This window comes from Coloeus monedula (assembly GCF_965178545.1).
Source record: "Coloeus monedula genome assembly, chromosome: 3".
Classification (NCBI taxonomy): Eukaryota; Metazoa; Chordata; class Aves; order Passeriformes; family Corvidae; genus Coloeus; species Coloeus monedula.
The window spans coordinates 25,559,504-25,580,221 of record NC_138783.1 but is presented as its reverse complement, the minus strand read 5'-3'; the positions used below and the strand labels follow the sequence as shown (position 1 = coordinate 25,580,221).

Sequence of the window (20,718 nt, the reverse complement as noted above, 5' to 3'; positions counted from 1 at the left end):
GAAGGGCGGTGCCTGCCCGCCGGCGCCCGGTGATGACGCCCGGCGCGGGGCCGGGGCGGGAAAGGGCGGCCCGTGTTCGCCGCGGCCCGTGTTCCCGGTGTCCCTCGTTCCCCGCGTCCCTCGTTCCCCGCGTCCCTCGCCGGCGCCGCGGAGCGAGGATGAGGCTGAAGCTGCTGGGTGCGGGCGGCGGGCGGCTGGGCTCGCTGGCGGGGCTGGGCCGCAGCGGGGCCGGCGCGCTGGCGCTGCCGGGCTGCCTGCTGTACACGCGGAGCGGCGCGGCGCCGCACCTCACCCACGACTCGCTGCGGGAGGTGCGCGGCGTGCCCGGCGTGGCGCAGCTCGCCCTGCCCGCCCTGTGAGTACCGCGCGCGGGCCTGGGGCCCTGCTTCCCCAGCCTGGGAGGTGCAGGGGCGGGGTAGGAAAGGTGAGGGGAAGGGAGCTGGAGGGCTGCGTGATTTTTAGCGTGTTTAGGCCAAACCCATCGTGGTGACTTCACAGTCATCTTCCTGAGGTGGGCAGCAGGGCGGGGGAGGTTATTCTGCCCCTCTGCTCTGCTGGCACCGCACCGAGAGTGCTGCATCCAGCTCTGGAGCCCCCAACATAAGAAAGATGTGGGCCTGTGGGACCAAGTCCTTTGGAAGGCCACAAAGATGCTCAGAGGGCTGCAGCATCTTTCCTATAACAACAGGCAGAGAGATTTGGGGGTGTTTAGCCTGGAGAAGAGAAGGCTCCAGGGAGACCTTTTACCAGCCTTCTGGTACCTAAAGAGGAATTATAAGAAAGATGGTGACAGATTTTTAACGGAGCCTGTTGTGATAGAATAATAGATAATTGGCTTAAACTGTAAGAGGGTATCTCTTGTAATGAGGGTGGTGAAACACTGGACCAGGTTGCCCAGAGAGGTGGTAGGTACCCCATACCTGAAAACATTTAAGGTAAGACTGGAGCAGCAGCTAACTCTCAAAACTAGTTAGGTAAACGGCAATTGAAAGTAAAGATTAACATGATAAAGCTTGTGTGGTTGTTGAATGATCTTGAACACATTCGTGATGCTACCCAAAAAGTCATAGTCTAGCTTTGTGCTCTCCATCAAGTCAGTGGTCACTAGTCAGTGCAGGTAAAAGCTTTACATTTTTGCCACAGAATTATGAGTGCCTTGGGTTGTGAGCTGTGATTCTTGAGCTCTGTGACTCTGTCATTTCTTTCCATCTGTCCCTGCTTTGCTGCCTGACAGCTGGATGGCAAATACCAGTTCAGCATCAGACAATGCATAAGTATGGAAACAGAAGCCGTAGTTATGAAATCACCAATCTCTTTAGACAGTTGTCTGCTTAGTTAATGTGTTTCTATATCTGGATTGCAGGGCAGAAATGCAGGACGTTCTGGAAGAGTATAAAGAAGGAGCTGCAAAATTTATAGGTAAAGTACAAGTGTTTGCTTGCATATGTGAGAGATAAGGCAGGTGGATCCCACTAGAGCATGTTCAGGCAGTACAGGAAGCAGAAAGATGTAGGCTTGCACATTTAGGGATTTTCTCACTCAAAGTGCCACTAGGGAAGACTCAAAATAGTATGTTGTCACTAGTATGGCCAAAAATCCTTCAATCAGGCTACAAAGTGTCTGTAATTTCTATAATTTACAGACAGTTCTTTGTGTATGGAATCTAGCACATTTTGCAAGAAAAAAAAATTGAGTTGCCAACACTTGTTTTGTTTGTTTTATTTTTTTAAACAGCACATATAAATTTGGGACATGCATTTCATTATATAAAAGATATTACGGTTTGGCTTTCTAAAGGAAGTTTGCACCCAAATTTTGATAAACTTTAACTGCTTTGGAGCAATTTACTCTTTCAAGAGAAACTGAAAAATGTCTTTGAAACTTCCTGGAGGCTTTACCAATTTCAGTGGCTATCTCTGAAGAGATAGATGTCTGTATGTCGCTGAGACATACTGTCTAGCTTTCTGACATTTGAAACCTCCTGTCTGGCAGGGATGATGAGTTTCTCATTTGTGTAGTTGATAATGTTCCCTCACTATCCTGTTCTTTTCTGTGAGGGTGGTGAGGCACTCAGACAAGTTGCCCAAAGAAGTTGTGGGTGCCCCATCCCTGGAAATATTCAAGGCCAAGTTGGATGAGCCTTTGAGCAAAGTGGTCTAGTGGAAGGTGTCCCTGCCCATGGGTCATGATCTCTAAGGCCCCTTCCAACCCAGACCATTCTGTGATTCTTTGTCCTTCCTTAGAAGTTCTAGGCTTGGGGTTGTTGCTCAGCTTGGATTGTGTCAAATGTCAGGTGTCTCCAGTGTATCAGTTATCAGTTGAGTGGTCAAGTGAGTCAACTGTTGGGTCTGGAAAATTCTAATAGGTGGAGTATTAATCAAGAAGAAACATAAATAAATCCTGAAGCAGCTATGTAGGCTGCAGGACCAAAGGGTATTATTTCATGGTTTGTCCTGCTGCTGCACTCTCCTCCAGGCAGTTGGTAAAACTGAGGATGAAGACTGCCTTCTTTGGTGCTGAGAGATAGATGAACAACATTTTCTTTGTCAGAATGGCTGTATTTGTGTGGGGGACAATACCCTGTTCCCTTTTGCAGATCCACGAGCCACATCTTTATGTTAGCTTTGCTTCGGTTCATGAAGCTCTCCTCTGTGTCTGTCTCTCTGTTTTCAGGTATGCCAGATGCTGTGCTCTACTGCTCCCTTCATGACCCAGTCACTCCCTGCCCATCTGGCTACAACACTAACAAGGTACAGTAGCTGTAAAGTCTTGAAAGGGTCCGCTAAAGTTCCCAAAAGAAACCTGCCAGTCCTCCCTCCTTCTGTGTGGGTGTGCTCAGACAGCCACAAGATTAGCAAAATAAATCTTTGCACAAAGAGGATTATCATTTACATGCTCATACCTCAACTAAATAAAGCTGTCCATGTTCTTACTTGGCAGCATGCACCCTGAATGGTTCCTGAGCAGTTAAGGGGCAATTCAGGTAGAAAGGAGAGCTCTGGCCTACCATGCTGTTGTGGTTAAAATGGCAGTAAGAGAAAGTACCTGTCTTTTGGCATATGTGCTGTACAAGCTTATGGTGATGGCATTGTTAAGTAGTACATCTGAACCCTTGTGTGTGTATTTACAGCCTGCTACAGCCCACAAAAGGGAAAGACTTCAGAATTTTTGCAGGAAGGTAGCTCAGCAATCCAAGAGTGCATAGTGTTGCAGACATTTGCCTGTTCCACCCCACAGGCACACACATTCCCTGTGTAATCCATGCCCTGCCTGCTGCCTGACACAGCTTTGTGCTGGAGCGGCCGCTCCTGGAACCTGCTCAGATGCAGTCAGTCCTAAGGCCACATTTGGTGGAAGGTCACTGAGTGACAGAGGTTAACTACTGCCATACAGCTATCAGTGTATATTCCTTGCTGCTGGGATCCAGGCTGAGTCCTGTCTGTCTGCAGGGAAGGAATTACCTGAAGCTTGTCCCACCACTGTGCAGCTTTGAGGTGATAGCAGCAATCTGAACCTGGGTGTTGGAAGTTTGATTCAGACTCTTTTGGATTTTTTAAATAAGCTGGTGAAGGTATTTGTCACCTTGTTGTAAGGCCTTCTGCAGCTGGATCTGTGCTGACAAATACTTACGAAAGCTTTTTGAAAGCAATGGGACAGAAAGCTCTGTGCCAGAAAGTCTAGCATGGGCTGGATTTAAATAATCAGAGGATAATGCTCAGCTCTCTAAGCTGCATGGCTATTTTATTTATTAAAGCAGCTTTTTTTCCTCTGGAGAGCAGAATGAAGGTAACTGGATGTGATTACACTCTGCCCTTTGGCTCAGACAGCTCTAACTTTCCTCTGTCTGCCTTTACCAGCTGTTCCCTGATGCTCTCTCAGTAAGAGGCAGCAGGTACTGTCTGAACAGCATGCTGCTGCAGGGCAACCTACAGCTGCTGTGCTCCAGTTATTCTGCAGATACAAACTTTGGATCTCCTCTCTTTGGAGTTGCTCTTTTTTTTAGTTGGAAACTTGCAAAAGATGTTATTACTTAGGAGACTTCTGTTTTTATTCAAATTTGGTGAAATTGGCTGATAAGGCCAGAAGTAATCAGGAGAGATGGATGGATGGATGGACAGACGGACAGACAGACAGATGGACCACAGGCACACGGTATACTTGTGCTATCCTTCTGGGTTTTTGTGGGGACCAGACCAAAGAAAAAATTGTTCTGCTTATATTTTTTGCATCGGCTGATGAAATTCAATTTGCAAATTAGTATGCATGAGAACTGCACTGCTTAATCTGTCTGTCTGGCATAGGCTAGGTGAATGTATTTAAACCCTCAGGCCCCAAAAAGTGCCCATGAGACTCCGAGCTATATGCTGTTTCTGATGGCTGAAAACCCTTTCTCATTTAAAAAAGCATGAACAGAATTGCAGATGAAATGGGCTGACTTCCAAAGGGCTCAAGCCCTGTACTTAATGTACTTGAATACTCCTTTAAAATTTTGGAGCATCAGTGTCACAAGCCTAGCAATGATACAACAAAAGCAATGGCTGAGCTGCGCTCACAGGTTAATTAGTGATTCTGCAAAATAGGCTAAAATGTGAACATTTTGTGAATGTGAATGTTTAGTGAATTGAATGGTGACATCTGCTAGCCTGGAGGTGTTCAGGTAAGATAAAACCTGTCTGTCCATGTGCTTTTGTCTTGCTTTAAATTCTTTTGAGGATATCACGGATGGAAGATGGGGTCCCACACGGCAGGATGGGAAGCATGTGAAGAGACAGGGAGGACTGTGTGTGAAATCCGAATGAGCACTTGCCATTTCTTACACTGGCTCGGTTTGGGTATTTTACTGCCTTCTAGACTTGCTGGATTTGGGACCTAAAATAACTTGGGATTCTAAGATTGAATGCTAAACAAGCTTTTGTATTCTTCCCAGTCTGTATGGTTTACATATACATGTACATTCACATGTGTGGCAAGAGTTAACTGCTTAGAAGAGGAAATAGTTTCTTGGGTTTGCATTTTGTACAGGAAACTGGCGAGCTGTATTTGCCATTGCAGCCTTTGCTGCTTTTTATAAGCCTTTGCTTACTTTTGTGGCAACATAAGTTTGGTTGGAATTCAAGCTTTTTTTTTTCTTCCCCAATTCTGCCACTAAATTGTGTGTGATGAGAGGCCAGCTGCGCTCTCTCACATTTTCTAACATGGAGAAGTCAGTGTTGAGTGGGATGGTTTCACCATAGTATCTTAGAAATTCCAGTTCAGTCATTTAGCTCCTTTCACTCATTGTGCCAAGTGCAGCTGATTATCTGAGCCATGCCCCAGGACAACTTATCTAATGAGATATCATTCCAGTATCTGGTGTTTCACCAGACCAATTCCTTCTCTCTTTTCACCCTTAAGATCTGCTATCCCTTGCAACTGACGTTCATCCCTGTTCTTCTTACACAGACGGTCTCCCTGTGGGGAAGCTCAGGGCGCATGGAAGTGACAGCTTCCAAGTTCATGGACATCCAGCGGGCCATCCAGCCAGACTGGTTCCAGTGCATCTCTGATGGAGACACCATTTCTGGGGAAGCTGGTAGAAAAAGAGCCAAGAAGTCTGTGGATAGGTCACTTTCCTTCTTGGATATATGCCTTCAGCTGCAAGAAAAATCACCGGTAAGGTCCCCAAAGTACTGAGGCACCAGCACTGCACCTGTGTTTTGGTCTGTGCTGCGTGCTGGACCAGCCCCAGGATGTGATTTAGTAGGAAATGAGGTCACATGTGTGTATCAAAGAATGCCCAGCTTACAGTCCAGAGTGAGGTATAACCAGTAGCACAGTGAGTTTTCCTTCCTTCCTCTAGGAAATTGTCTTCTGCACCAGGGTCACCCCTCATTTCTATCAGCTGAGAAGAACTACTTTTTTGGTTTTTTTCTTTCTGCTTTTGGACTGTGATGCATTTCTTTCACTTGCTGTATTATTAGATGCATGGGCAAAGTGGAATCTTCTTACTCAGATTGAGAAAACCCATCTTTGTGCTCTGAAGTCCCCTTGGCTCCAAGTGAAGGAGGGTTTGATAGAGTTAGTGCTATTCTTTATTTCTTCCAGCAGCTTTGAAACTTCCTTTTGGTGAAAGGAGATATACTATCTGAGTCTGCACTACAAGGGAAAACAGGTGACAGGAGTTGATATTTGTATCTCCTGAAAGGGAGTTCCTTGTGAGATCTGGTGTCTGACAGCCAGGATAATGGCCCCTGCTTTGTATTTTGCACTAACACATCTATTGCTGAGACTGCATCCATAAAAAGCCGTGTACAAAGATGGTGTGTGGTTATTGCCTTCTGTAGGGAGGTGGGAAGAGTGGCATCAAAATTCTCAGTGAGTCAATGTCAAGGCAAGGAGCAGAATCTTGTCTCTGCTAGTCTCCTTTCTTACACATGGACTTCACAGTGTTGTGTGGAGAGTAGTCTTAAATGAGATGAAATCCTGTGGTTCTGGCAAGTTCCTGGGAATGTGGGGCTTAAGTAGCAGGCATCTGAAGTCTGGGCTGTGAGATGTCTCTCATGTCTTTGGCAGAGCATGCTCTAACACTTGTAGCTTTCTCCTGGGACAGGAACTACAAGGAAGTGTAATGTTTGGGGCAATTGAAGGTGGAGATATCTTGGAAGAGAGACTCAGATCAGCCAGGGAGACTGCCAAGCGGCCTGTGGGTGGCTTTCTGCTAGATGGCTTCCAGGGAAGTGCCATGGCCAAGGAAACCAAGTTGAAACTGATAGCTTCTGTCACAGCGGAGCTGCCAGAGGATAAACCAAGGTAAGTTGTGTGGGCAACATCCCAAGAAATCCATCTGTCCTATTACGAGCAGCATTGACAGGCTGCTGTGCAGTTTCCCTGTAGGAAATAATTGCTGTATTGCACAGCTCTGTGTGTGCCAGGCTGCATAAATTTTACCACTGTCAGGCTGCAGTCTTCATCACTTGTTCCAGTTTTTAGCTGCAACTGGCACCAGGATTTGCTCATGCTGTGGGTTTGAGTGTTCTCCACATTTGTCATCCTTACATTTTTAGGAAGAGTTACAGGTAGGATACGTCAGAGTTACTTGCATTTGATCTTGGAGGCCGTGGTTTACTTGAAGTTCAGCTCAAACAAGAATGTTATGACCTAGATGTTTTGCAGGGACTTCTCAGTAAAACTGTCATGTTTCTAGTTTCTGTGGTCTGAACTGGAGGATGGCAGAGAGGGTTGCTGGCAGAGCTAGCCAGTGCTTGCTATACGATCTTGGTAGTCAGCTCTGTCCTCATACCTGAGGCACTGAGCCTGTGCACTGCCTGGGGTGGTGCAGCCTGACCCAGAACAGTGGTATTCTCTTCTTGGACTGTGTGGGGCTTACTGTATATCTGAGTTGTTAGTGTGCCCATCAGACCCATGCCAGGGAGTGGACAGGAGTGGCAGCTTTTACAACTGACTAACAGTAACTAAAGACTTGTTGAAAACGTGTGCTAATATTTGCTAGTGGTTCAGAAGTGTAGGGGTATCTTAATTGGGTTGAGCTTGCTGGATTGCTATTACCAGAGCAACTGCTACAGAAATAATATGGTTGCTTTTTTCATGGTTTCCTGAAGAGAATGGCAGAGGCCCCACTGTGTTCCTGCTTCCCTCTGCTAGCAGAGCATTGCTCTGACCTAATGGTGTTTAAAAGGAAATTAAATGCAAAAGCACTGTGCCTGGTGTTCCAGCTTGTTCTTGCTTAGTGGTGCCTGGGGTTTGAATTTTCCTGACAATTAGAAGGCTTGCTGTGTTGTTGCCATCCTGTCTGGTTGAGCTACTTAAAAGATCCCCTGGGAGCATTAGAGTCCAATCTGCTCATCTAACCTCAGTGGCTACCAGTGCATCTGCCTCATCTATCAAATTGTTTGCTTGTCTTGTTAAGACAACTGTTTCTGACCTCTTGATAGGAAGAGAGCTGGTTAGCCCCAGGGGCTCTTGGAAGTACCTCAAGTGAATTTCAGGCAGTCCTTGCTCCTGAATCACCCTTGCCATTCTGACTGGAGAAGTTGTTTTTCAGCCCTGTTCTACTGCAGTATGAAATTCTCTGGAAGACAAGCACTTTCTGTGCTTCACTCAAGAATTGGCTGCTTTTTGTGTGATGGTAAAATGATCTTATGAATGTACTCTTTATAAAGAGTCCTTTCATGTATCTAAAGGTGCTGAAGTCTCTTGATAAAATTTGTTTTCCTTTCCAATAGCATAGGAACCCTTGCAAGAACAAATGTTTGTCCTTACCTGTGCAGAGATGAGTTTCAACAAAGCTTTGATCATATATATAGAGCTACTGTTTTGACTTTTGCATATCATTTTCTCCCTGTCACGGGAGCCTGAAACATAAAACACTCACGCTGTAAACTTCTCCTATCCTTATTCTGTGCTCATCAATTTAATTGGAGTACTTAGAAAAGTGACTAAAAACGGCACCTTGTGACTTCATTTATCAGCCCCTGTGTGTTTTCCTAATTATCTGTTTAGCTCATTGCCCTACATTAACTTCTACTGCTTTCAGCCCAGCTATGCACCTGCAGGAGAGCAGGCACTGCTCTACTCTCTTACACTTCACCCACCCTTGATGAAGCTGCCAACTAAATTTGGCTGCCATCAGGATCTCTATTACCATTGATGGCAATCCAGCCAGGCTGTTCCTGGCTCCTAATGCTGTGTCTCAGGAGATGTTACAGCCCACGTTTTTGGGTAAATCATTTGAGCAAGTAGAGTGTAAAGAGAAGGGAAGACTAAAGCAAGGAAGTTTTCTCTTTCTAATGATGTTTCTCATTAGTGCATTCTCCCTCGGGCAGTTTTCCAAGTGCAATATGACGTGTCTGTCACCTGAAGGACTTGTATCTTTAACCAGCCATCTACTGCTGTCTCTGTTGAGACTCTTTTTAGACTTGCCTTCTAAACAGCTGACAAGCAAAAGGGTCCATGTGTCTGGGAATTGGTAGTTCACTGGGGCACAAATGTGATTAAGGAAAATATCTGTTCTGTGGCACAGATGTTTTGAATCTAATTGTATTTATGTGCATGTGAAAGAAATCACATACAAATCACTTCAAACACAATGAACAGAATGGGGTTTTTCTGCAGTAAATGAGGGATTATTGCTGTCTTCCAAATGGCAAAAAATGAAATCCAGCTATGTAGTGGATAGGTTGGAGGTGGGGAAGTGGAAGCACGTGGAATTCTGAGTGATGACTGTTCTGATTAGCAGTCCCAGAGATAAGCTACATGCGCTGCACATGACCTGGAGGTCTTTTCCTTCAGGTACCTGCTTGCTTCTCCTCAGAGTATTGTAGATTTGTCTTCTTGTGTGTCTCCTGCAGAATCATTCATGGTGTAGGCAGACCAGATGAGGTGCTTGAGTGCATTGAAAGGGGAGTGGACATTTTTGAGAGCTTCTTTCCCTTCCAAGTGACTGAGAGAGGCTGTGCCTTGGTTTTCAGTTATGACTGCCATCCAGACCCTGAAGCAACAGGTAGGCTTTTTGATGGTACTTACAGCTTTTACATTTTACATTGTGGCAAGCATAATTCATACTTGGGAGCAATCTGTATTTGAGGGCTTTGTTCCTGAAATAAGTGCAGTGACCACTAGAGAAACTGGAATTCCACTACCAAGTGTTCTTTTTAAGGTGGAGTACTTTGGTGCGAAATCTGTTGAGTAAAACTTAAGGCCTCTGAATGTCTCATTAGCCAAAATATGACTAAATATTTCTGAAACACCTCCTGAACAGAGGGGTTTTAATTTGACACCATTGGCAAATTTTCTGTTACCGTTAGCAGTGAAGGCTGGACCTATTAAGCGATCTGTAGAATTAACTGAATATGTGTCTGTTGTAATAATATATTTTGAAGTTACTTTTTCTAGCTGTCAGAAGTTTCCAGTTTATTTGGGCAGTTTTTCTCTCTGTCCTTGCATTCATGGGTTTGTATCAAAACCAAAATGCTCTGTTCATAACTCATTACACTGTGAGATGGAAATATGTATCACTCATTAAAGCACCTATCAAATGTGTTTCAAGCAGCTGTTTTGTTTTGGCCTATTAAGTATTTTTAATACAGGGAAACATTTTACATTTTTACTCTTGGGTAGAACCTGGTGGCTTTTCATGCCTGGATAATTCAGAGCCAGCTGAATAGAGCAGAACATCTTGTTTCTTTGTGCTTGCTGCTTTATTTTTAACCCTTCTCTTTGTTCGTTGTTGTTTATCTTGTCTCACTTTATTCTTAAATTATAAGGGTCTGGGTAATGGCAGTAGTTTTGGCCTGTGTCTGTTTTAAACACAATAGGCATGGATTATGCAAACAGTAATATGTTATTTCCAGATACATCTCCTTCTCCTTAAGAGCAAACTTAAAAATGCAAACCTACAAAATTATGAGATGGTTCTTTATTTTTCAGATAGCTGCTGAAAAGGCAGATGTGGAACCTCCCTCTTCTGAATTAGTGTTACCAGCCTCTTTTGATTCCAGGGGTTTTTTTTAAAAAAAAAACAAGAGGCATCTAAATCCCTGAGTCTGATCACAGTATGGGAAGTAGAATGATTGAATGCAGATGAGTTGCCTGTCGACTCTAACAAAGTCTCAATAAAATCCATTTGTTCAGGTGATTGCATTCTATTCAGCATGCAGTTCAGACAAAATACTTTTGATGTTTTATAAAGAATTCAGCTCAGTAGAGCAGCAAAAAGTTATACTGTTGTTTCAGCTCTAACTTTTGATTAGTTTCAGTTGGTTAGTTTTCACTTGTCTCTTGCTGTTTTAATCATCTAAAAGTGTATTTGTGTTAACTAACTTAAGGCAATTAAAGTAAAATACCTGGTTTCTAGGACAAAGAGGTGGAAACTTGCAGCAGGAGTTTTCATTTGGCAAGAGACTAGCAGAAATATCTACTCCAAGGTTGCTACCCTTGCTCTGCCCTTTCTCTCTGTTCTAAGGCTGTTGTCTTTTTAATTTAAGCAGTTTTAACACAAAATTGGGCCCAGGACCTGGAGAAGAATGGTGCTCAAGAAGACCAGGATGAAGTCTCTGAAGCTGACCCAGAAATGACACCATTTGAGATATTTCTGAAAGACAAAAAGTATGTGAGTTAGTGAGGAGGGTACCTGCAGCTGTATCACTAAATATGATGCTTTTCTCCTTTGTATTTATTTGTAGCTGGTCAGCAGCTGAATGAGAGACTTTGTAAAACATGAAGCTGTTGAAGAGAGTACTTTGGACATTGAGTGGAGAGTGTTGGACAAGCATTCTAGCTTGTTATCAGGCAACAGCCTATCTCTGAAAGCACTGTCTTTTGCTTGACCTAGAACCAGGGGTTTTCTGATCATTTATCCAGCAAACATTTTGTGGTCATAATTATGTCTCAGCTGAAAGACCATAGGTTCACAAGGGTGGTCTGGGAATCACTTTGGTCTTCCACATCTAACTTGGGTCATCTTGAGATACTAGATTGTATTTAAACTATGGAGACCCTCTGCTGTCTGACTCAGTTTGGGCAGCTGCAGATCAGTTCTGCCATTTCTGGATACTTCACAAAAACTGGCCATTGTTACCACTTGTCCTTCCTTCTCTTTGCCACAGGTACTTCCAGACTGTCTGAGTAGACAGTTGTGTTGCTTTATTCTCTCCAGTTTGTGAAATGGTGCATCTCACAGAAGAGGGGAATACTGTTTTGTGAATAGTGGGATTAGTTAATCTGTGGTTTTGGTGGCTTTCTCCTTCATAAACTATGTGATAGGTGTCTTGCACTGCTGCTTTCCTGCCAGGGAAGGCACAGATAAGGCCTCTCTCTGCTGTTAGCTGTGATGTAGTCAGAGTTATTCTGACTTAAATGTGTGGCCTTTTGGCTCTGAAGTGAGTTCTGGCATGAGGAGACCTGAGTTGTTCAGCAGCCATGGTCCCACACCATGGCAGGGTTTGGGAACTGCATGATCTTTAAGGTCCCTTCCAACCCAAACCATCTCTGATATTTGAAGTCCTTTGTGCCAGTGGTGCTGGTCTGAGTTGTCACCAAATCTGAATTAAGGACCTCAGGGCTTCAATGCTCAGGTCCCAGTAAAAGGCCAGGTGGTAACTATTGTTGCTTGAATGTGTCTTACCTCTGATGTTACCCAACATTGCTTCTTCCTTAGATACCACGATGATTTTGGTCCTTTGCTGGAAGGATGCAGCTGTTACTGCTGTCAGAGGCACACTCGTGCCTACGTCCATCACCTCCTGGTGACCAATGAACTGTTGGCCGGTGTCCTGCTCATGATGCACAACTTCCAGCACTACTTTGGTTTCTTCAGTGCCATTCAGGATGCCTTAAGGGACAGTAAACTGGACCAACTCAAGAAGCTTGTCTTCAGGCAGGCGCTGCAAGGCCCAGCAAATGCGACGCTGAGCCAATGACTTCAGAGAGGACAGAGGAGGTTGCAGGCTGCATCCTCCTCCAGTGGAACAGTATCACCTGGACCTGTCTGTAGGAAAATGCCTTTTTTCCTTCCTGGAGGGACCTGAAGGAGATGCTTGAAGAAGATCTCACTTCATGGTGGGGAGGGATGTTTTTCAAACATCTCTTTTGGTTAGCTGGCTCGGTGCATTCTTGGTGGATGGAAGAGCCTGGACAGTTCACCAGTAAGACCAGTATGGATAACTTTGTTTTCAGGTACTCACTGTTGGTTTCCCATGTGCAAGGACAGAGTTACTGAACTTGTGATTGAGGATAAAGCAGGGCATATACTTAAAATTAATCCAGCTGCCTGGAGGCTCAGCAGCTGTTTGGGACTCTTGTTCCATACCCGACAGTAATGAGTTTTCTAGAAAAACCTAGTGGTGTCCTAGTGTCTCATCACGTATCTCCTTGGTCAGAAAACTCACCTCAGTCTAACCCACTGACCTTGTAGCCATTGCCAGCATCTGTGTCCTTGGAAAGAACTGACTGGAAGTGCTGCTGTGTCCAGTGGCACAAGGGACTATGTGTTTACTGCTCTCTCAGGCCACCTGCAGTGCAGGATGTTCTTTGGCCTGGAAGAAGCCCTCCACCTCAGCCTGGCCTTGAACACCGCTGCCTCAGGAGTCCCATTCAGTGACATTAGAGCCAGAGAGAAAATAAAGTGTTTAATCCATGTCCTGCTGTAGAGATTTTTTTAAACTCTGTGTGCCTTTTCCAGATTTCACTCCCGTGTTAGCACATGGGTGACAATGTCTGTACTGTTCTTTCCAGCCACCGTAGCGCTGGTCACAGAGCAGACTACACAACTGTCCCTGTGAGGTGGAGCTGTGGAAGGGATGTGTCATAGGAAAGGGCTTTTAGAAAACATTATTTTGGCTCCTTTTTTTTTAAAATACGATTTAGTTATGTCACATTCCTGTTACTCAGTTGGGTTTTTTTACTGGCCCTTACTGTGGAATCATGGATTTAATAATTTTATATTACAAAGCAACAATAAAAAAAATGTATTATTAGTTACACTGGCTCCTCAATGTGTGACAGAGGTGGTATACGAGAGAGCTTGGAATCAAGATGTCTCCTGAAAACTTGACCTAGCAGCCTGATGGAGGACATTATCTAGGAGTAGGATCTTATAATGGAGCAGAGTTCCAAATAATTTGCGTTGAAAGAATGTCATAATCGACTTGGAAGTGTTGAAGGCAGCTGCCTGTCCCTCTCCCCATAGGAACTCCACTACCTGAATTAAGCTTGAAAAAATACTACACTTAATGGCCTTAAAGCCATTAAGGATTAATCCATAGTTTGCTCTTCACAATTTCTGCAATGCTTTAAGATTTAATACCTCCCATCAGAATGACTTTAACATAGAGCATAAGGGGTTTTTAGTTTCCCTGTCTCTGCGCAGCTACACAAGGTTGTCACCATCCTTTTTACCAATCCAGCCTTATTCACTGTGTTGCACTAACTAAAATTCTGTTCCACAGGATCCTAAAGAAATGCTGCAAATACTGCTCTACTGTTGTCTTCAAGCAGGGATTACAGAGAATCATTCAGCCACAGAAACAACATAAAATACAGGATTATCGGCCTCACTCCGTGTGGTACCTTGTGGTTGTTAAAATTGATGCAGCACTGGGAAACTTGGAGATGGTGTCCTGGGCATACAGCATGAGGTAGAAGGTCTGCCTAGCTTAAAGAGCAGGAAATTCTAATGAAACAAAAGTGGTTTATGCTTCTTTCAAGAGGAATGCAGTGGTGGTGCATGGGACCTTGCAATGCTTGTTTCTGCAGTGCCTGTTTCTGCAATGTTGCAAGTGCCTGTGCAGAATCTTTTGGGAGGGGATGGGTGTTGCAACTTCTCATTCACTGACACTCCTATATCCGTGCAATCACTGAAATGACTCAGCCAGCCCAGCGCTCGGGCACCAAGGTAGCTGTGTCCAGGAGGTCAGTCAGGGATGCTCTGTGATGACATGGAGGGTAAGGGATGGTGGTGGTTGTGTCCTCCTCATGTTTCCTGTATAATTCAGAGGCTGGTAACCTTATGCTAGTTTTGGAAGTGCTGTTTTATACCTTTTAGGAGCTACGTGTGATCAGTCAGTCTCCCCATCCTGCCCCACGTCTGTGAATCATTAGGATTTGTTAATTTTTCTTTATCTCCCAGCCTGGATGTCCCAAAGAGATGAACTTAGCTGTACTGGGATCTTAGTGGTCTGCTAAGTCAAGTGCCAATAACATGCTATTCTCAGTAACCCACCCTTCTCTTCTTTGGCTTTCCAATCTTTCCATACTGCCGTGTTATGTTTTTTTCCTAGTCATACCCATTAGGCTTTCCTGTTACAGTTCTCTGCTTAGCTTTTATGTGTGTGCACATGTGTACCATGGCTGCAAAAATAAACCATTTTCTACTGGGCAGAATTTGACCAGCTACACCTATTCACTGTCTAACAAACACAAACATCACTAACCCTGAAACCATCTTAATGTGTTGTATTTATACAACTTCTCAATATGTCAATCCTCTTAATTCACACTGTAAAAAATCAGCAAAATTTTCCATGCTATTTTAGAAAGTTTTTTATTTATTTCCAGGCAGAGATCTAATTTCTTTCAAAACCAGAATTCCTGCCCTAATACAGGGATCAAAACTGCATGAAGAAAGCTAAACTTTCCATGGAGAAGTGAAAATTGAAATTAATAAGGAGTGGAAAAATGTCTGTACTAAATTAACTTCACTAAGCACAGAAGACTGCAAAAACATCCTTGGCTGCCATCCATCCCCAAAGGGCAGAATATAAAAGAGCAGAGCAGAATGCAAAAAAAGATGGTGTGTTGCATTAGACCCTTGAATATCTTTTCCTTAGCAACTTTTAGTGTAATCTTCCCCTTAATAAAGAAAAACCTTTCATGCTGATGAGAATATCTGGCAGGGCCTCATGTTAAGTCCTGTGCCTTTCTGACCATCAGTATTCTGTTCAGTAACTTCCTCCTTTCAGATCTATTTAAATGTTGCAGGCTCTTTAGCAGTTTCACAGGTATGCTTTGAAATGTATTAAAGAAAAAAAATCAAATTGGTTTATTACAAGAATGTTTTCTCCTTTCCTTCAGCTTTGTCATTTCCCACTCCCCTCCTGCTGTTTATCCACCCCATCTTGTAAATCACTAGGACACAGTGTCCCAGACACACACAGTGTATCCAGCCTGGTCTGAGCAGTTCTAGGTGTGCTCCTCTGTGGCTCCGCAGGATTGTGGGAGCTGCCCAAGACTGGAAGTGTCCCAGCAGAGTGTTCAATTTATTTCTACATCTCTAAGGTCCAGAGGGCTTTCAGATCATGGGATTTTTATGCATAGAAAAATCGGTTCCAGGTGTGTTTCAGAGGTGCTTTTAAGCATTGAGTAGCTTTTTTTTTTAATCCTGAACCCTGTTTTGTGATATGTAATCTGAGTTGGCAGACAAAGGGCTCCAATAAAATGTTTAAACCTTTATCTTAGTAATTTCAGGGATGTTTCCTCTGTGATGTGGAAGGCATACATAAAATAGATGATGGTGCAGGCCAGTTTAATGGTTTTATTTGTAGTACTCTGGAGTGATCTACATAATTCGCTTGGGACCTCATCTCTTTTCTGCTAATGCAGCACTCCTTTCAGACTATTGAAGATGTTCGAGCACATGTTACCATCCTTTCTTATGCACATTCTGTAGGCATGACAGGACTTTTCAAACAAAAAGAGAATTAATTTATATCCCTTTGAAAAGTTGGATCTGGACTGGCAAAGTTGGTGCTGGCACAAAAATGATGCAGCAAAATGTTCTTGCTTCCCTTTTGATGTTGCCAACGTGAACGGTGTCTGTCAGAGTACACAGTCTCTTCCCTGGGGACATACTGACTTGGAAAAGTAATACCTTTCCTGCCTCACAATGAGGTGATGATGAACTGCCTGGTTAAGTCTACATCTGTCGTCTGTATGATTTAATTACATTGGTAAGGTGAAGGTGCAACACAGTGGGATGCTCTGTGCTTCTCACACAACTCCTCCAGCTCCTGGCTTTGCTTACTCCCCATCATTACAAAATCTTTGGAGAAAGCCTGCTCTGTTCACAGCTGTTTGTGTGTCTGAACATCTTGCAGAGCACTTTGGGAAGCAGGTTTGGATGAGAAGGGGTTATCTGGTTAACCAGGATTATTTCAAACTTCTGAAGCCTGAAAATCTAGGAATGTTTAGTGAGGACCAAAGGTAAGGAAATTATAAATAAAAGCCTTTGGGTCTGCCAGACAGCTCAATATTAACCAGCTTTCTGTCTTCCCTATCCTTCTGCTACAATGTAAAGCATTTTCTGGCCCAAGGGAATGGCCAGTGCGCTGGGAAAGGCGATGGCTGTTCATGCCAGAGGCTCTGCAGGACAGGATGTATCTTACTGCCTGTATGTGCAGAGTAGATTGATTTGCAGGTTGCTGATCAAGAAAAGATCTAAAAACTGGAGCCTTTATATGTAATGGCCCAGCACAGACTTTCACAAAGGAAGGAGTGGTTTCAAGGTCCTTGGCCAGAGTTCCTGGACCTGTTCCTGTGCTCTGTGTTTGATACCTTGTGCTCTTGAGCTGACAGCCTTTCTGGGCTGGTGGATGTGTTGCAACAGGACATGAAGGTGGCTTTGTAGCAATGCTTTGTGCTCATTGCTCCCTCCTTCCACAGGAGAACATCTGATTTGTCTTTTGATGAGGTGATCAGGGGAGATACTGATGTAGCCAGCATCTTGCAGGAAGTCAGCAGAATCTACAAATCTGTCCTGAGCTTTCTATACTGCCCTTCCTGGACTAAAATGGAACCGTCTACAAAGTAATGTCAACTTCAGTAGTACTATGTGCTGGAAAACAGCTGAAGAAACCAGCCCTTAGGAAAGCCAGATGCTTTCCTCAGACAAAGCTGAGGGAACTGGGATGAGGGAGAACAGACTGGCAGGCAGCCGAAGCCTTTAAAGAGATGCAGCCTCTTCAAGAAAGGGAACAGGAGATGGAGCGTCTGGGAGGAAGGAACACAGGCAAACAGGATGCTTAGGATTTGGCAAGGCCAGCAAAAAAAGGAGTGGCAGCTGTGCAGTATGTCCGTGGGTAGCACTGCCAACATCAAGTTGCAGAAGCCACTGGCACGTGCCTTTTTGCATCCCTTGTTTTGCGCGCATCTTGAGGAGGAAGGAGCGCTGTTTTGTGGTTCAGGGACTGTAGCAATGGCTGCCACGCTCCTGCTCACAAAGGCAAAAGGCCACAGAGTAATGCTGGTAGCCTTCAGACCTGAGGCTGACAGGGGTACTTAGTGCTGGACTCAACCCTGGTACTGGCTCCCCTGTTTCCCACAGCCAGTGCCATCATAAATATTCAAGGCAGTCCTGTAGCATCAACCATCTGCTCACGTCCCTCGACCTGACCCCCACAGAGACAGAAGTGCTGCTGCCTCTCAGCTGAGGCATAGCAAGGTGAGCAGTCCACCTGCACCACAGCCCTTCTGCCATGACACAGGCTGGCAGAAAATGTGATTACCTCAGTATTTGGTCTTTATTTGGGCTGTTCAAGTTGCCATGCTCACAGCTGTGGGGTAGAACTTATTAAAACTGACAAGAGTCCCCAGGGCAGGAAACCAGAAAGGTCTTCCCCATGTCACCAAACATACAACAGCCTGATGCATGTCTCACTGAGATGTTTTAAGTCATTATACTGACATTAATTTTTAATTATGTTCATTTTTTTCTTTGGCCCTAGGGGTTTTCTTTGCCTCATATTTCCAGAGGCATTTAGGGATAAGATGAGACCAGTGTCTGGCAGGAGGAGATTTACTGATGTGTATCCAGAATCATCACAAGGGAAGCTCAGGAGAACTCCTGGCCTGGGAGAAAGTGTATCCCTGTTGTAGAAAGATGTGGTTGGCATCAGAGCTGGTGGGCTCCTGATGCGACACTTGAGGCAGGAAGAAACCAAGGAAAGGTGGCATGAGTGATGCCAGGAAGGCATAACAAGAAAGGCCACTGCTATGTCTTGAGCTGAGATTGACTACTTGGAGAGTAACAGAGCATAACTGGATCAGTGGCTTTTGAGATTGAAAGGCAGCATTGGTCTGGGATACCAGATACTTTGAATCCCTCACACCTTGAAATTCCTACAGCCTGTGAGCCTTCCTTTGCTCCTAAGGCAGTGGGTCAGCTGGTAAAATACTGCCAGGAGGTGACAACGGTGTTAATTCTTTATTAGCATTGGATAAGGAAAACTCACTTAGATGGCTCATTCAAAGGCTCATGCAGATTTGGGATACTTGCATTGCTCAGAGAAAGAACTGATGAGCCCACTCTTTTTGGGAGGTGAGAGTGTGTTTGCAGGCTGAAGGCTGCCAGAGTCTGTCACTTTGTGACCAAACCATCACACACTTAGCTGAAACTAATCAGATTGCCACCAGTGTCCTCTGGGTTGTCCACAATTCCTTTTTGTAGTTGTCTGAGTGCCGCCATATCAGCAGCCTGCAGGCTGTTGAACCTTGCTTGAAATGCTGGCATCGATTAGACGTTCTTCAGAAAGCATCACATCAGTAACAGCAATAAGCTGCAGCCAAGCTCTGTCTCCCAGAGGAGCTGCCGACCTGAGCAGGTTGTGCTGGCCCCAGCTGGGAACAGAGAACCCCAAGCCACTCCAATCCCCCTCAGAGAGGCAGACTCCAGGTGTACCCCCTCCTCTTCCCAAGGGGGAAGCTCCCTGTGTGAGCTCTGCAGTGGGGTCCAGCTGAGCTCAGCTGAGTATCTGGCCAGGCCAGCCCATCCCCTAAGGGGCCTAAGGAAGGTTACCTAGGGAAGTGAGATTTTTCTGCAAGGCTTTGCTTTGTCCTTGTAGTCTGGCAAATGTGGATTTTAGTATCTGGCTGCAGCTGGGATTGTTAAAACATGTCCAACAGCTGCTGCAAGGTACCTGGAGCATATTAACTGAGCAGTGTCACCTGCAGAGCATTGGGCTGTGCTAGCAGGTGAAACCCACCTCCTCCATAATTTTCTTGCCTTCCCAGGAGTCAGCTTTTTCTCATGGAAGATTGTTTTATCTTCTGCCCCATGGACCTTTGTGCTCTTCTGCTTAAAGATTCCTGCATGATCTGGTGCTTGGTATGCCTGGTGCTGCCTCTGACAAGGCGGGGTGTATAATGGTTTCTTCTCTGTTTATATTTTACAGTGTAAAACTCAACATAAGAGCTTTTGGTTTTGACTCTGGATGGCTTCAGTTTGATGCCTGGTACCATTTAAGATTTTAGTAACTTGGGTAACCTTTGTTCCTTCTCCTAGACCTGAAGTTTGACAGGTGTGACATGTGCAACATGTGGCACATCTGTCACAGATGGGGAGCCCCAGGTACATATAGGAGAGCAAACTGTGGGATATGTGGGCTCAGTGGCTCATTTGTCTGGGTTCCTGCAGCTGAGCCAGAGCCTATGGCTCTGGGAGATGGGGGATGCAGGGGATAAATGGTGTTTTTCAGTCCATTTCTCAGGCGTGCTGTAAATGTGTCTAGACAGGCAGTACTTGGATGGCTGCCTTGTACCTTGAGGGGGGGGGGCTGATCTTCTTCCCAGTGTGTTGCCAGCTCTCCTTCATCTCCAAAGGGTCTTAACTCTCCTCAGCTCTCTCTAGTGGCTCGTTTACAAATGTCTTTCAGTACAGGGGAGCTGAGCTATCCCATTCCAGCTGCCTGGAGGAGCAGGGTGGAGGTGAGCACAGACTGCAGGGCCCTGTGCTGCACCTGCACATCTGCCCAGCCCTGCTGCCAGAGCAACCTGTGTCTGTCTCTGAGCTCCCTTCTCCTCTCTGCAGGAGAGGAGGTTTCTGTGTTATCCACAGGCTCTTCTAATGTGAGTATCAGCATGCAAATAAATCCCTGTAGAATGCAGAGTACAGTGTCACAGCTCACCTCTCCCCTCTCAGCCAGTTGTGGAGCCAGGGAAAACAAAACAGCAAAGAGGAGAGTGTTGTAGAAAATTGAGGTTAGCAGGAGACATTGAGCACTTGGAAAAGGAGAATGCAGATTATTCTGCTGTAAATAATGAGGGAGGTGTGTGTGTCTTGGGGGCATCCTTAGCAGTCTCTCTGGCTTGCTGGAGAGGGTGGAGAGGCATCAACTGCTTGCACCTTTGATTGCTTCTGTTCCTTGGAATTTTCTATGGGGTCACTTGTGTTTGTGTTGCCAGAGTAAAACTGGGCATGGAGCTCAAACAGCACTTGAGGGAGGAGGAGAC

General features: G+C 45.0%; 1 protein-coding gene across 2 annotated transcripts; it reads left to right on the top strand.

Annotated features, from left to right (window-relative positions):
• Positions 1–55: 55 nt before the first annotated feature.
• QTRT2 (queuine tRNA-ribosyltransferase accessory subunit 2) lies at positions 56–13,425 on the top strand. 2 transcript variants are annotated; one of them, XM_082277345.1, is made up of 8 exons: positions 56–355; positions 1,364–1,419; positions 2,674–2,750; positions 5,443–5,652; positions 6,590–6,789; positions 9,348–9,499; positions 10,986–11,103; positions 12,155–13,425. In XM_082277345.1, the coding sequence occupies exons 1-8, from the start codon at positions 159–161 to the stop codon at positions 12,414–12,416; spliced, it is 1,272 nt and encodes a 423-aa protein (XP_082133471.1). In that variant the 5' UTR covers positions 56–158; the 3' UTR covers positions 12,417–13,425. The 2 variants fall into 2 exon arrangements, with proteins under 2 accessions (XP_082133471.1, XP_082133470.1); XM_082277344.1 differs by having other exon boundaries at positions 10,983–11,103.
• The last annotated feature ends 7,293 nt before the right edge of the window (positions 13,426–20,718 follow it).

What these genes read in the sequence shown, in the direction of transcription:
- QTRT2 (XM_082277344.1), top strand. Translation starts at nt 159, where the DNA reads ATGAGGCTGAAGCTGCTGGGTGCGGGCGGCGGGCGGCTGGGCTCGCTG. An exon ending in CTGCCAGAGGATAAACCAAG is followed by an intron (nt 6,790 to 9,347) that starts GTAAGTTGTGTG and finishes TGTCTCCTGCAG; the next exon opens with AATCATTCATGGTGTAGGCA. An exon ending in ATATTTCTGAAAGACAAAAA is followed by an intron (nt 11,104 to 12,154) that starts GTATGTGAGTTA and finishes CTTCTTCCTTAG; the next exon opens with ATACCACGATGATTTTGGTC.